We start from the raw sequence: 16822 nt of genomic DNA on the forward strand, positions 1-16822 counted from the left end.
TTGCATGTTTTGTGGCCCTTGGGTTTACTTAACAATCATGACCTTCCATCTTTTCCTGGATTGATACTCTTTGATTTGGGATTTATGGAAAGCCTATATCTTTTTAATGCTTTTATTTCTTGTCCCTGACACTTGTGGGGTATGTGTTATTTTTTCTCAAAGTAGAAGAATTTTCCCAAGCTAAGTCTCCAAGTAACTTTTAAAGGAGGAAAAAAAAAAAATCTCCCCACTGGAGTCCATTTATCAAGACCTGTTAGGGATGTGACGAGTCACCCAGTGACCATGGGAGTGCAGTCAAGGAAGTTGGTTGCCAGTCGTTTTCTCATTACTCTCTTCTTATCTTAATGCTGCAGCCTCAGCTAATGTTTGCTGACTCCCGAAGAAGCTGGCTTGCTCTTTTTCTGTAAGCGTTATTGTTTTTGGAGGTACTGAATAGCTGCGCATTCTCTAATCTAGCCCTTCAGGGGTCTGATTCCCTTGTCTGTCTGAAGTTGCAGCAGAGTATTGCCATATTTTTAGCCAAAACAACCCCTGGGGTTATTGAGGAGAACTGTCCCCCAGATGCTTTTATTTCATAATATGCAGTCATGGAACTGGAAGGGATCTTGGAAATGTTGTCAAGTCATCTCCTTTATTTTGCAGATCATGCACTGAAGTCCAAATGGTTAAATCATGCAGCTTGAATCACATAACTAATTATTGGCAAAACTGGAACCGAGTTCCAGCTAGAAGCTCCTTTTCTAGAGCTTTCTTCACTATTACCATATGCCCTCTTGAATGGATGAATCAAGAATAGATGTCATTTGAATTGGGGAAACAATATGACACTGTTGACCTTCCCAGATGTATTTGGATCAGAGTAAAATAAAAACCAACCTGGGTTCCTGTTGCTCTCTCACCCAGCACAGCTGGAGACAAGGACTTGCATGCAGTTAGTTTAGTTTTGGAAACAATACCAAGAATAAGATGTGGGTGGCTGGGACAGTGAAATGGGGAAAGAAGGAAGCCATTCTAACAGTACATTTACTAGTTGGCAATCACCATGGTCAGCCAGGCATGGACAACTGAGAAGCCTCATATGCTACATCTCAAAATTGTCCACCAGCCTCCATCTTTGTCAGACAAAGTTTGCCATGAGGGGTGCTGCCCCCACACACTTCCAGGTTTCATGTGCCTGAGGGCTGGGTGTTCCTGCAGCTATCCCCAGTCCCACACATTGAATCAGAGCAGACCAGGACAGAAAAATGCCAGGGGCCACACAGGAGCTGTGCTGTTGTTTGGGGTGGCAGTGGCTGAGAAAGGTGGAGGCCAAGAGGATGTGAGGCAGCACCTACAACTGGTTCTGGAAGTCTGATTATCATTGGGTTTCTGTCCTAGTGTCAAAAGTCATGATAGAATTGAAAAAACCAAAAAGGAATCTCCCCACAGGAAGAAGAATGTCCTTCTAGAAATGGCTACAAGGGGCAGGGAGAAGATCCCCACTTTTGGGGAAGGGGTTTATGACTCATTCCTAGGGGCAGGAATTTGCCATACTTCTAAAGGGGAAAATGTAAGACACATGGAAATGTGGAATCACTTTTTTTAAACAACCATAAAAACTTATGACCTTAATTTGAAATGACTGTGAGTGTCCTTGACATTCTGTGTACAAATGGCATATGAAAGCAGAATTCACAAGATAAAAAACAAACAAACAAACCCCTCCATGTGCATGTCTAGGTTTCACGGCCCATGTCTGGCGGTTAATTATTCAGTCTGATTTTCCAACTCACTGAAAACTCAGTTACTGCTGACTGATTTTCTGAAATTGATTTCCTGTGCCTATTTCTGAGTCCCTGCAATGAATAAGGCTCTGATAATTAAACAGTAATTTTACCAGCTCAAGCAGGAATTCGATACACCCTCACGTGACTTTGGGAGAGCCACTCCATCTGCTTTTGCCTTGGTTTCCTTGTCGGCAGCAGGAGGATAGGCCTTTCTTCCGTGCCACACTGCTGGGGTCCTTGTGGCAGTCAAAGGACGTTACCTAGATGAAGGAGCTTTGATAATTTAAAGTACCTTATAAAAAAGAAGTCATTCAGCCAGAAAACTTAATAAAATATGCACCATAAAAGATGGCACTGGGGGTGGCAGAGAAATAGATCTAAAATCACAAATGTTAAAACTTCAAAGATGTCACAGATGCCCTGTAAAAATGTCTGCATATAAGTCAACAAAGATGGCCTATGCAAATTCCACAATTAACAATAAAAATAACCAATATTTTCCTGAGTGCTAACTTACACATCATCCCAGTTAATATTGAAAGTAGGTCTATGAAACTAGAAATTAGGTAATATTACTAACCTCAGGATATGCATGAGAAACCAAAGTTTGGAGCAACTCAGTAAATTGCTCACAGGCTGGGGTTGTGGCTCAGTGGTAGAGTGCTCACCTAGCACATGCAAGGCACTGGGTTTGATCCTCAGCACCACATAAAATAAATAAATAAAATAAAGGTATTTTGTCCAACTACAACTAATAAATAAATAAATAAATATATTTTTTTAAGTAAATTGCTCACAAGGTTAAAAAGCAAATTTGGGATTCAAATCAAGTATTTGGACTCCAGAAGCTTTTTCACTTTGCCATTCTCTCTCAAGTTGTTTAGTTGTTAGTTTAAGAGTACTAAAGGGGAAACTGAGGCCAGTCCTGAAAATATTCAGGCATCAGTGGTAGCAGTAACTTGAGCATGTACACACCAGAGGCTGGTTCCAAATGCGTTAAGTGTCAGGCGAATTAGAGTTCCATTAATACAGGTCCAGCACCTGGAGTCAGGATGAGTATAGCAGAGTGCAGTTGCTCAGGAGACTGGGGCAGGGAGGGCGGCTGAGACTGCAATTAGAGTCTCTTAGTTGAGCTAAGTTAGAGTATCACAGATGGGCAATTCATTAGCTTTAATACTGTTAAAGTTGTTAATACTGAAGTTGTTAAAGTAACATCCATTTCCCACAGTTTGTGTTGGCATAACACTGTATCTCTCCTCTATCAGGCACGCTCCAGGCCAGCACTGTTCTAGGCATTACATGTCTCCTTGTGTCACTGTTAGATGGAAGCTCCCAGAATCAAGACACCTTATTCTTTAGCTCATTCTTGCAGTCCCCAAACCTGACACACTATCTGACAAAACACATTCTCAAAATATTAACATTTTGATATTGAACTCTCATTAACAGCCGCAAGGTTGATATTGTTATTCCCATCTTATAGATAGGGATCCCTGGGCTTTCCAAGGGTATTGGCCCAAAGTCCTCAGATTCTCTCTGTTCAACCTCCATGCCACATTACTCAGACTACTATGTAAACTGAGAATTATCAAGCAATTCAGATTTTATAAACCCATGCAAGTACTCAATGCATTTCAGATTGACTTCCTAAATTAATCAGACTAATCTTCAAGTCGAAATTTGCCACTTCCAATTGCATTCTGCAAGTATTCATCAGCAACATTGCTAACCTAATGGTTTCTTGTCTTTCAAGGGGATGCAGTAAGTAGTGCTTCTCAAAGCACCTGATGATAACCAAATTGTACTATAAAATATTTTATGTTGTTTGGAGTAATAGTTTGACTATCCTTTTAAAAATTAGATTGCTATGGAGACAACTGATTTAAAAATACAATGGAAATTCAACAAATGTTTCTACAGCTATGCAGAAATATTCATTCATTCATCATTGAAACATTATTTATTAAGAACCCACCATGTTGTATGCTTTCAACTTCCTTGGTCAACTGTACTCAGCTGGTCACCATACTAAAAAGGATAAATTAAAGCCTAGGAAGGTGTTGATGACCAGTGGAGTTTAACCTGTTAGTCTTTCCCAGTCATCCTTATATTTTAACAGAGCCTGATGAGTTCAGCAGCTACAGCTACTCTGATGTTAGAACAGACCATGAAGTAGGTTGATGGAAGAACCAATTTGGTAATTCATGACACACTTCAAAGCATCTTCAAGTATACTTGTCCCTGCCTCCCCACCAAGGGAATATCACAGCTGAATACAAGTGAGAAATCCATCCAACTTTTTGAATCCTCCTGTTGCAGACACTGTGCTAGCTGCTGGGAATGCACAGAGGATGAGACATGGTTCCTACCTTCAGGGAGGTCAACAAAGATGACCTATGCAAATTCCACAATCAACAATAAAAACAACCGATATTTTCCTAAGCACTAACTTAATAGTGGTAGCAAATAGTGATGACACATCCAGTAAAGGGCTGCGGTCAGAGTAACTGCAGAGTTTTCCAGCTAGCAATGGCTTAAACTGCTTCTTTGCCAGCTGATTATGATTTGACTGAACCGACCCTTAGACACTGCTGTTTTCTAATCTTCTGTTCTCAGCATACAGAGTAATTATCATCTTTTCATTTCCTGCATTTTGTCACTGTATCAACAAAAGCACAGCATCGAACAGGTCGTTTCATTCAGGGTTTTAGCTGGTCTTTGTGTTATCAGTTCCAGTCAAAGACAAGGAGAAAACTCATTTCAAAATTAAATAGATGACTTTTGTTTCTTGAGTCATAATCGCTGGAGTTAACATCTGCATATTACTCTCCTATTCCTCTCTCCAGTGCTTTTGGGCCAAAAGCCCAGAAATCTTTCCAGAATCGGAATTTAGCAATTAGAGGTCAATATATGATTTGCCTGTTGAACAAGCTATAAGGACACTAAGGAAACACATCCTCCTCCCCCGCAACCACCTCCCCATCCACACATGCCCAGGCCTCCAGCCCCTGCCTAGAGATTCTGGAGTCAAAATCGCAGGAGAATCACAGTGATGATTTGCCACCTCAGTAGTAAAGCCTTCCTAACATTTGTGGCCTCTTGTAGATTCAAAGGAATTATATGAATATATAAAGATACATATACGTCCATATAGGAATAGATATATAAATTTACTCAAAAATCCTGATGAAAATATACACAGGAATTGTGATTTCTCATTTTATAAATAAAAGGTGCTTTTCAGATAAATTACAAACCAGAAAGATTTTCAAGTAGTAATGGGTGACTGGTAACCAATCCTTAGAATTATTTTTGAGGGTAATTTTAACTTTCTTAAAGACTGCTATTTTTCTGAGTGGAACATATGTCAGCAGAGCCGGATAAAAGCCTAATAAAAACATATCTGATTATAAATGAGATTTTCCAGTAAGTTGCTTTTCACTAGCCTAGGTGCTTGCCATTGTCCTTGAAAACCAAGGTTCCCAATGATCTGCTTGAGAAGTTAATGATATAGTTCCTCTTGACAAAGGAGTGTGAATCTGGGGAGTATTATATAATTTTGTGGATTTTCAAATATTCATTTTAACAGTCCCATGTTCTAAAAAATGCTTTTTTTTCCAACAGTTTCACATATGTTCATGCTTTTGACTCTGTGTTATCTATACACATATACACAGAAAGATGTTAAAAGGAGCGATTGAATGGGGAGACTCATTCCCAAAAGCACAGTGAATTCACTGTTGTTGCTTTGTAATGCTTATCACCAAGGAGGAGGTCAGAAATATACCACCTGCAGCTGGGAACCACCAACCTGACCATCTGAGCTCTTCCTGGAGGATTCCCTTGTTAATGATGGAGAGACCTGTCTGGTGTCCGCCTTGATTGGCTCTGCCTCAGTACAGCAGCCTATGATGCCATCACATCTCATGAGGATTGGCAGCTATGACTAAACATAAACTCAAACACGAAAGGCTTTCCAGCCCCAAAGGTTGATACTGCAAATAGATTAATGAGATTGTCTCAGAGACTAGACCTAAAGAGCTGGAATCTACCTCGGTCTACTAATAACTGCCCTGGAACCTTGGGTGAATCACTTCACCTTGAGTTTCCTCATCTATAAAATAAGAAAATTATGGCAGATTTCTGTCAAAAGCTTCATACAGCATTCACGATCCATAAAAAAATAATGAAAACTCCAACACAGAACTCATTCTATGACCAACAATTTAATATATACATATACATGTACGTACTCACATATACATATACACATTTGTATGTATATGTGTGTGTGTATACTCACACATGTGTATGTTCATGTTTAATTTGATAAAATTATAGTGTGCAGTGATACTCCCTTTATCTTCTGAGGTCATAGCCAAACCTTGGAAGACCTGTCATGAAGTAGCCACACTTTGGCAATGGAGGGAAAGTCCACATTAATATGCCTCATTTTTATGTTTTATGAAGTGATTTCTCCCTCCCCTTCTTTACCTACCAGCCTCTAGGGGAAATGAATGTTCTCTTTTTTCCTAGTGTGATAGAATCCAATTTTGTTAATGTCATGTGGAAAGCCATGACTAATTATGAGTTTAGTTTGTTTAGGAATTTCATACCAGAAATTCTAGCTATAAAAATTTCCAGCACTGGGGAATTAATTCTTATGATGCTATTCAGTTGTCATGTTAGAGATAGGATTTTTTTGAAAAAGGAATTTGTTTTCTGTAATGAGTTGATCACCTAGGCAATATGACCCTGCTTTGCACCAAAGATGTTATGACCCATATGTTGAACACACTACCTGCAGACATAGCAATAGTAGAAGGTAGGTCAAAGATTGAATGGGAATTGTGTTCATATTTCATGCAGGTTGCTATGGTTCCAGCTAGAATCTTGTCTGCAAGAATCTGACAGGATTTTCCCTGAACAGATTTTACATTGTTTTCAAACCTGAGTCTCTCCAAATGGCATGTAGGAAGCCCCTAGAACAATTAGAATCTAAGTAAAATCAGTGGCTAAAGAATTATTTTAAAAAATGAATAGCTCTCTGAGATAATCATTTTCATTCTGTCATCAATTTCACACATATTTACTGAGCTCCTGCTACATGTCAGGAACTGTTCCTGGCATGGCATTTATAGGAGTGAACAAAAATGGGCCAGGCCCCTGTCCTCGTGAAGCTTGCATTCTGGCGATTTCTTGGAATAACTCGTAGGTTGACGTGGCCACTCAGGTGCATAGGATGACAAGGATGATGACTTCCAGAAAGCCTTCGTGATCCTCCAGACACTCCAAGCTAAGTGCCTTTCTCTGTGCCCCTTTAACACCCTGGGCCTCTCTCAACTGTTTAGAGCAGCTGGTATTCCAGCAGGTTGCATTTGTATTCCAGTCTTGCCGCTCATCAGCTGTGAGACCTGGGGCCAGGTACTCAGCCCTTCTGAGCTTAAGAACTGTAATGGTCCTTCCTGAGCACCTACTTTTTGCCAAGCACTCTGCCACATGTTTTATATAAACATTTAATTTAGTCCTCCCACCAACCATTCAAGATAGATCTCATTATTACTCTCTATGAATAAGAAAACTGAAGCCCAGTGAGACCATCTCACAGTCAGTCATGTGGGTAGTAAGTGACAGAACCCAGGAAGTCTGCATAGAAAGGAGCCTATAAATGTTAGCTTCATCAAGCCCAGGACTTGGGTGAGGCAAGTGATGTGGATTGTTTGAGTAAAAGGTCAGATCCTGTCTTTTGTTTTTAAAAAAAAAAAAAGAAAAAAAAAACCTAAGTTGCTGAGGCTAGCTTTGAATTTGTGATCCTCCTGCCTCAGCCTCCGGAGTGGCTGGGATTATAGGTGTGCATTCTGTGGCTGGCTCCCTGCTCAGATTTTGTCTTTATTTAGTATTTTGTTAGTTTGTTCATCATGAATTTTGTATTTGGTTTTTATTTCTTGAATACTGCATTAAAATATTATTCATCTCATTTGCTGAGCCTTTGAGCACCCATTTAAGTTTTGTGCCCATGGTACCCTCACCTCACTTTAGTCCCAGTATCATTATCATCACATCTGAAGAGGGAATTACCTGTCAATTTGCCCTGGCCAACCTCAAAGATCCTTAAAGATACCACCCATGTCTTGTTTCCATAAAGCCTAGAAAAATCTTGGCACAGAGTATATGTTCAGTAAATATTTGTTGAACTCAACTTTCTGCTTCACAAAAATTTTAAAAAGACTACTTTCTATTCAGCAAGAGTGGAGGACTAATAAACTCTTCAGTTTCCAGGTAGCCCTATTGGCCCACTGTGTATATTATTATTGGCAGCAATACTATGTATTACTATATTTTCATATTAACCATGGCTGTGGGGTGTTGAGTATCTACTAGTGCTGAACACTTAGCAGAGGACTTGTGTAAAAATCTTACCACAAAACTAGACACTGAGATTCAGCAATCTAGAGTTACTTACCCAGAATCTGACAGTAAGTGACAGGAAGTGACAGCATCAGGCCCAAGTCAATGTGAGCCCAAACCCTGGCACTTCCCACTCCTCTGCCTCTCTTTCTATTTCAGTTCACAGTCAGTGGTGGTGATGTGACAAAGACATCATGGTCATTAAGGAGGGAGTGGGCCAAATGAAGAAAATGGTAGTTTACAAAAAAAGGTCCGCACACTCTCGTCCACCTAAAGAGGAGGGGGTTGTTTGTTTGATCCTTTCATGTTACTATACCCTGCCATCTCTGCTGACAACCATGGGGGTTCTCTTGGACGTTGTTCCATGCTTTTGTGTGTCCTGGGCCTGCATCCACTTGAAGGGATAGGTCCAAGACCTGTCTGTGTCTTGGATGAAGAAGTGAGCTACACACTTGTCTTCCTGACCTGACCCCTTTCAGGTAAGTTGATGAGTCAGTCTGACCAATGAGCAGAGAGCCAGAGAGGGTCAGTTGGTGATGTGTGCACCAAGCCAGACACAGGGGAGCTGGTGGTTCACAGCATTGTGTCCTTTGTCCTCCCAAATACAAGGGGTCAGCACTAAGTTTCACAGATCCTATTCTGATTGCCACCATAAATGAACGGTATGTTGTGGTGGTATTTTCAAAAATATATTCCTTAAAACATCAGTACTACGTGGAATCCCACAGTTTAATAAGGTTAAACAGGCTTTTATACCTCAGTATTTTCAGTGCCTTCCAAAGGGTAGTGTCCCAAAGAGAGGCCTCACCGTGAGGCAGCATGCTCACACCTACTGGGCCAGGGCTTCCTTACTGGGAGCAGCTCTTCAGATGGTACTTTGTGTAGGATGTGGTTTGGAACATGGAGCGTGGTGAGCCTTTAAATGCTGTCTCCTTGGGAAATGCCAAAAGGGTGAAAACTTGGGACAAATTCTTAAAATGGTGATGAGCTCTTTTTTTTTTTTCCTTTTTCACTAGAAAAAAGAGTCATATAACTAGATTAAAAATCTTTTGGAAATAGGAATAAGACACCCTGTTTTCACAATTTTAAGATGTTCCTTGTCTTTTCCATATCTGCACATCTCCAGATCCATGGAGCGTGGGGGTTGCCTGTGTGTTGAACACTGAAAACCTTCTGACATGTGCTAAATACTTTGCATGGGTCATCTCATTTAATCCTTGCATAACTCCATGAGGTAGCAGATATAGTTCCCATATCAGATAATAGGGAATGAGGCTCAGAGGGTTTAAGTAGCTTCCCAAAGTTGCACAGCATGTGGGTGACTGAGCCACTGTTTAACACAGTTACTTTCTGACCCCACAGCACTATGTGTTTAAGCACTAAAGTAGTGAAATAGTTATTTTCTAACCTGGAAAACAAATATTTGTCTTAAATTTACTACCAGGGAGTTTATCTTATCTTGGTTCATCATGCAAGCTCAATTCTGTGCTGAATGATAGAAAACATTCCAGACTGTTTCTGTTTTTTATTTGTCCTTGCATCCCTTCTCTGACTTTCACAAAGTGTCACGGGGGCTTCGCAGCACATAATCCTAAATGCAGTACCACATTGTTTTCTGTTTTATGGCCCTATAATCTCCTTTGTTGTAAATACATTCAGAAATGATTGTGACTTTTTCTTGAAGCCTCAACATTAAAAAAAAAATGATTTATTTTGATAGTGCTTTAGCCTCATGATTTCAAATATCAAGTTACTTGGTTCAGATGGTCTTATATTTTCCCCATAAATGTGTTTATGTCACCCCACAGCCCGAGAAATTTCATTTCAGCTGTTTTTTTCCCCCTTTCTTCATTTGATTTTCCTGCAGGAGGAGAACTGAATTCTTTGAACTTGTCAGTAAAGGAGAATATGATTGGAGCATCAAAAACCATCGTGATATATTTCGGTAAGAAAAAGCTTATGTTTATGTGTTTTTTCATTAGTTGAACATTTAGTCACACTTTTCTGACAGCACTAAGAGCATATAAGTGATTTTTAAAATAACGAATCTTAGCTTACATTCAAAACATTCTGAAATTAGTTAAATAACTAGAGATAAGATAAAGAATGCGTCTTTTTTGTCTTACAATTTATTTTTTGCCTTCTCTCCATTGATCTCCCTCCAAAATTAGAAAATAATGTTGGAATTAGTTCAGCTTCAACAAGCCATCATTTTTACTTTTTCCTGGGGGGCGGGGCGCGAAGGGGTGCAAGTAGGGAGGCTGGGGATTTGTGAGGTTTAGAAAGCAGAGTCATCCAGCACAAAGAAAAATGGAGAGCTAATTTGGTTTTTCTTTAAAGCCCATAGGCATTGTGGATAGAAACCAATCAGAACCACCTGAGTGGGGCGTGGGGGGTGGGGGGCCTGGAATTAGGAAGCCTGTTCTAAGCTGCAGGAGACCTCTTCCCAAGTGTTCAGGAAGAGTAGCAGCAAACCATTGTTACACTGCAGTGTCCACAGCCCCTCCAGGTAGTTAGGTACCTTTCCTCTACTCAACCCCATCCTTCCACTGACTCCGCCTCAGACTCCACCTCACCTCCCCAGACCTTCTGTGGCTCCTCCTTCTCATACTGCTGGATTTTACTGGGGAAGCCTGAGAGGCGACATTAGGACACACTGTGCATAACCAGGCAATCACTGGATCTGGATCGGAGCAGGCTTTCTGTCACAGCCCCTTGACTGTTACAGAAGACCTCTGCCAGCAGCTCAGGAGCACAGGGCTCCACCCACCCCGATCCGCAGCTGTCATCATGTCATTGTCTCCTGAGTTCTCACCAAAGGGCCCTGCATTTTCCTTCTCTCTACTTTGTTTTTAGTTGATGATGGACACAATGTCTTTATTTTATTTGTTTATTTTCATGTGGCGCTGAGGATTGAACTCAGTGCCTCACACGTGTTAGGCAAGCACTTACCACTGAGCCACAACCGCAGTCCTCTTTGTGTCAGCTTTACGGACTCTTCAATGTCCTTTGGTAGGGGGGAAGCACCCCACTACTAATTCCTTTGCCTGCCTCCACCTCCCCAATCCCACACCATCAGCCTTGCAGCACCATTTCTTGACTTTGGCTTCCATTTTCAAAACCTAGTTCTCTCTCTCTGACCTCTCTACATCTGAACATATACTTCTACCTCCTCTAGAGAAACATTATCTGTAAAGCCTGCCCCTTCTCCAGGTCCCATCTTAGTTTCCCACTCTTCGCTGGCACAATCCCTTGAAAGGGAATTTCTTTCTTTTTATGTGATTTTTTTAATTTCACGAGTAGTTCTATGAATACATTTTCTGTAATAAACTAAATCATTACAGTTACAACCCCCAATCTCCTTTGAGCTCCATACCAATTCCTGTACACATACCAATTCCTGTTACACAGCTAAATTTTGTTATCAATTTGTTGTATCTTTCCATACCATTTCCAAAGCATTCATATACTTGTATACCCTTGGGGAAAAATATTGTTCAGTGTGAATTTTTTTTTGTTCACATTAACATAGATCATATATTTGCATACCAATCTGAGCTTGCTTTTTCATTTAACTGTGAACCGCCTAATTCTTTCCATGTCTTTACCTCAATTGTCTTTTATTGTGACATATATTCCAAAATTTAGAGATACTAGCTATTCCTCCATAGAGGAATTAAGTCTGTGACACATGATTCTTCTCCTTTCAAAGTCACCAAACACCTAGTCTTTGTTTTCTAGTCTTTGTTCTCTTTAGTTGGCTTCATAGCCCCTAATTGAGTTGTCCTCTTAAATCTCTCTCCAACTTTAGATTCTGCAAAACCATGCTGACTCTCCCTTCCCCTTGGCCCTTCTCTTCCCTCCCCTTTGTCCTTTGCTAGCCCTTCTTCCTCCCCACCAACTGCTAAAGGTATCTAAGGTCCCCTAAGTTCCCCTAAGGACCTGTCTTTGATTCTCTTGTTCCTCAGCGTCCTCAGGGTTTCAATGACCATCTTCCCAAAAGACCCCCAGCTTGTTTCTCGGGCCCCTCTCTCTCTTCTGAGCTTCATTCCTAAAATTCCACTGCTCATTCAGTGCTCATCTCCATCTGGATGTTAGATGTTTTCCTGCAGAAGTTTTCAAACATTTTTTGACGAGAACCCCCTCAGGAATAGGGTAGTGCCTATCTGAAGTTGAACAGATAGTAACTGGGCAAATGTCTTTGCAGAATTACTTTTAATTAAATTCTTGTTCTAAATCTATTTTAATGCTTCATTTCAAATGCTATCCAAATGAAAAACAACATCTCACAAATCAAATTAAAGTTTATCACCAATTGTTGTAATTATTTTCTTATTTTCTAATTATACAAAGATTTTTATTAAAATTATGCTAAAAATATCTTATTTGGAAGCACAATATATAAAATGGAGGTGTTTTCATGCCCTCATTCCCTCATCACATGGTTAGATCCTGAGCATGGATCCCCAACAGTGGGGCTCTGCCAAAGCTCTATCTATAGAGAACTTTAAGATAGTAATAAAGCCAACCAAAGATCAGTTTGTTTTTCATCATTGCCATATGCCAACAGTTCTGAACGAAGTCAATGATGAACTTCTTCTTCCTGAAGAAAATCTTTGCTTGTATAAATTCTAAAAAATTGCTGAGGTTACTAATAAAGATCAAAACCATTGATATGAAAGCTTCAAATTAGCACATTTATTACTTATCCTTTTATTATACATAAATTATAAGCTAAATCCAAGAATACCTGAGCAAACAGTTGGTCCTGACACAAGTGGCCCAGCTACATGCTTTCAAGAGTAAGGTCCTCTCTGGGACCTTTTGAACTTGCTCTGGGTGTGGTTTGTGCCTCCAACCTTGCGGAACTTCACGTTCCTGATTTTGACTCAGTGTGTACTGAATAAACAGTGACAGCACTGTGGTGGGAAAGATGAAGCATGACTTGCCTTCCTTCTGTTCCATCATTGAGTGTGTGTGTGTGTGTGTGTGTGTGTGTGTGTGTGTGTGTGTGTGACCATTTGTGGGTTTTATTTGTTTAAAATTTAAAACAGTGAAATGGGGTGCAGACTGCTAGGCATAATATTTTTATGTGGTGAGTGCAAATTTCAGTTCCTACGTGAAATCTTTTGCTGAATTTGAGTATATCTTTAAAATTAAAGTTTCTTCTTTTTACATTGCTGATTGTTTTTAACTACAGAACTAATCAAGAAGATAATTATCACTAGATTATTATTGAGATAATTTTGGCATACAGAGGAAAGATATGTTGAAAATGATCTGCTGAGAGCAACAGAGACGCTGGGTTTTCCCACCCTACCTAGAACAGGGACAGTTGTACCCTCATTCTTGCAGACCATTCAATCAATTGCACTAAACAGATTGACACAACTTCACTGTAAATTGAACTACAATTTAACAGTTGATGCAAACTCGCTCCCTGCCCTGTTACTGTAGAAAGGAACTTTAACTTTAATTTTAACTTCAACATAATTTTAACTTTAACTTCTGATACAGGATTCAAAAATGAGATAAAACCATGCATTCATGTCCTTCAGTTCTTCCTTCATAATCTTCCACCTGTCCTTTCATTTCCACTCTCCTTGACCTCCTAGGTACTTACCCATTGATGTTTCTAGCTGCTCTCCCTCCTGTCACTCTCTTTCTTCAAACTGTCTTCACAGCTTAAGTTTTCTCCCTAAAGGCCTAATACAGTCTGTCCCAACCTTGATTGACTTTCCACTGCCAATTGGGTAAAAGTTTTAGCCACTCCACCTATCCTACCTCCCAGCTTCTTCCTCCTCGAGAGAGACTTTCTATTCCATTTCTGTTCCTCATCAGACCTTGTGCATTCCAATCCTAGCTTTGACTCTCTAGCTGTCTAACATTGGGAAAGTTACTTCACCTTTTTGAGCCATAATTTTTTAATCTCTATAATGGAGATAATAATAGTATCCTTGCCTCATATAGAAATTATGCCAGTCACCCAGAAGTGGTTGTTCAATAAATCCTAGCTATTAGAATTATCATCATCTGAGCACCTAACAGATACTCAAGATATGTATTGATCAACTGATTAAGGCAATATGAATTTGAGAAGTATGTTTCAAATGCTTAATCAAATATAACCTAAATCTCAAGTTGTGATGTAAGTAGACCCCCTCAAGAGATTATTTCCTATCCAAGAGACGACAAAGTCTGATGCATTATCCAAAGTCTTGTCCCCTTGGGTTTGAAAGAACCTGAAATGAGAAACATTGGAGTGCTGGGAGGGGGTCTGGCAGTTGTGGTAAACACAAAATCCTGAAGGTTTTACTCACCTTGGGAAAATTACTTAAATCTCTTCATGCATCTCTTTACTTATTTGAAAATGAGAATAATAACCCTGAGGGTTGTAATGAGAATTCATTTAGCTACAAATTAGCAGTTAGAAAAGAAAGCATCTAGTACAGAAGTAGGCACATGGGGAGCACTTTAGAAATGCTCCTTAGAGAAAATAAAAAATGAAGACTGGATTGGTATGTCTTCCTTTGCATAATGCTTGGGGGTGTTGGGAATTCCATGCTGCCTAAGTGCTGCCCCTGTCCCAGAGGGCTGTGGATACTGGTGCAGTTAGCTTGTGCCTTGAATGGCCTATTGTCATCTGTACTCGGCCTGGTTCCCTGGAGGGGTATCCTGTGGAAGTTACATAAACCCCCCCTACCTTGGAGGCCCTCTGCCATCTGGGCAGCAGACCTGTTTCCAAGGCACTGGGATGAGGAGTGGTATAAAATGTTAACCCTGGGAGCAAGACAGGCCTCTGACCCCTAACAACACAGCCTTTCTTCCCAAAGCCGTCAGCCAAAATGTGATTTCCCAGCTCAAATCCTGTCTTACTTTTCATCACATGCTGCTGGTTTTAGCCCAAAGAAAACAGATCTGGGACAAGGAATGTGCTCCCCCTGCCACCTACCACATCAAATGATAAGCACTAGAACTATCCACAATTTGAATTGTTCCCATGTTTCCATGGTTTGCTATGAATCCTAGATAAATCTGCCCCTTGAAATTCTCATTCAAAGCATTCCTGTGCTTTCTTATGTGCTCAAATCAAGGAAAGCTGGAGCTGAGTGTGGTTCTTCATAATGCTTATAAAACATGATGGGAGCCAGGTAGTAAACCGGAGTGAAACGGCGAGGCTCTCCCTCATAAATCCTGGTTCCATGGAGCCCATGAAAATGAAGGAGCACTTATGTGGTATGTGCCTCTTCTCTTTGGTATGGGTTTTCTTCCATTCCCTTCCATCAGGGATGAGTTTGTAATGTACATACTGGAATGTATATATTGTTACATACAGATTCCCTTGCTTATCGTTTTTTTAAAAAATGATCTATTATAAATTATTTTCAAGAGCTTGCTTAGCTCAGGTAGAGAGCAAGTAGCTTTCCTTGATTTGCTGCAGACAAAACAAAAGGGCCACAGGAGAATGTGTGAGAGCTTTGTCTTCCTAAGCAGTGTGGCCTCATGATAGAGATGCTGAACAGCGGGGACTATAAACAGGGCTGCCCCTTGTTGAGGGAAAGAAGATGTGAGCTGGCCTCCTTTCCATTTTATTTATTTATGTATCTAGGATGGGTTTGTTTAGGAATGCAACAAAAGATTATTCAGGCTGTTTTGTTTGGTTCTGTTTTTCAGATCAATGTTAATGACAGCCTGTGACCTTGGAGCCGTGACCAAACCGTGGGAGATCTCCAGACAGGCAAGTGGTGATTAATGGCAGGGCTCAGCAGAGGAGGGACTGGTGGGGGGTGGGGTGGGGGAGATATTCCCAGAGCCCCTGACTGCCAGGCAATGAAACCCTAGTCAATTTGCATCAGTATTATTAACATGGTGTAAAAAGCAGCAGCAGAATCAGTTGCACTGCTGTTTATCGCAAAACCTTTTCTTCATTGTGCTTCTACTGAGCAATACTATTTCCATCTCTTAAGATTTTTTTGTAACATGCTAAATTGGAAAAGCATCTTGACCACATCTTAAGACAAGCATTCAAAGATAATGTTTTTGAATAGGCCTGTTTTCACATCTGAAAAAAAAAAAAAAAAAAAAAAAAAAGAGCCATGGGTGAAAAGGAAATTCTATTTTTCTTTTCAATACTATTTATATATCAAAGGACTTCACGGTCAAAGTATGCAGTGTTCGATTTGATTTGTACCCAAAAGGCCATGCCTTTATACCCATCTGTTTTTTGTCCCTGAATAAACATTGGTTTTATAGCAGCAATAGTTTTCCATCAAGTAACTACCCAACTCAAGATTCTTGATTACTGATATTATTTAGGGGTTAATAGCACTTTAAGTGCTCTTTCCTTGGTTTTATTTCAATATTTATTTATTTATTGAGACAAGGTTTTACTATGTTGCCCAGGTTGGTCTCAAACTCCTGGGCTCAAGTAATTCTCCCACTTTAGCCTTTCAAGTGCTGAGATTATAGGTTTTTTGCTTTTGTTTTTCTCCTTTCTTTTCTTGGTACTATGGATTGAACCCAGCACTTAACCACTGAGCCACATCCCTGGTCCCTTTTATTTTTTTAAGTTTTATTTTGAGGCAGGGTCTTGCTAAGTAGCTGAGGCCCTCATAAAGTTGATGAGGCTGGTTTTGAACTCACAGTCC

General features: G+C 40.2%; 1 protein-coding gene across 1 annotated transcript in view; it reads left to right on the plus strand.

The window, feature by feature from the left end:
• Positions 1 to 16822, plus strand: part of Pde11a (phosphodiesterase 11A) — a 369570-nt gene that overhangs the window by 311943 nt on the left and 40805 nt on the right. Inside the window, exons 16-17 of the mRNA XM_027946092.3 lie at positions 10042 to 10119; positions 15849 to 15912. Coding sequence (XP_027801893.2) covers positions 10042 to 10119; positions 15849 to 15912 — 142 coding nt within the window. The remainder of the gene's footprint in view (positions 1 to 10041; positions 10120 to 15848; positions 15913 to 16822) is intronic.

Source organism: Marmota flaviventris, chromosome 11 (genome assembly GCF_047511675.1).
Source record: "Marmota flaviventris isolate mMarFla1 chromosome 11, mMarFla1.hap1, whole genome shotgun sequence".
NCBI classification, from domain to species: Eukaryota; Metazoa; Chordata; class Mammalia; order Rodentia; family Sciuridae; genus Marmota; species Marmota flaviventris.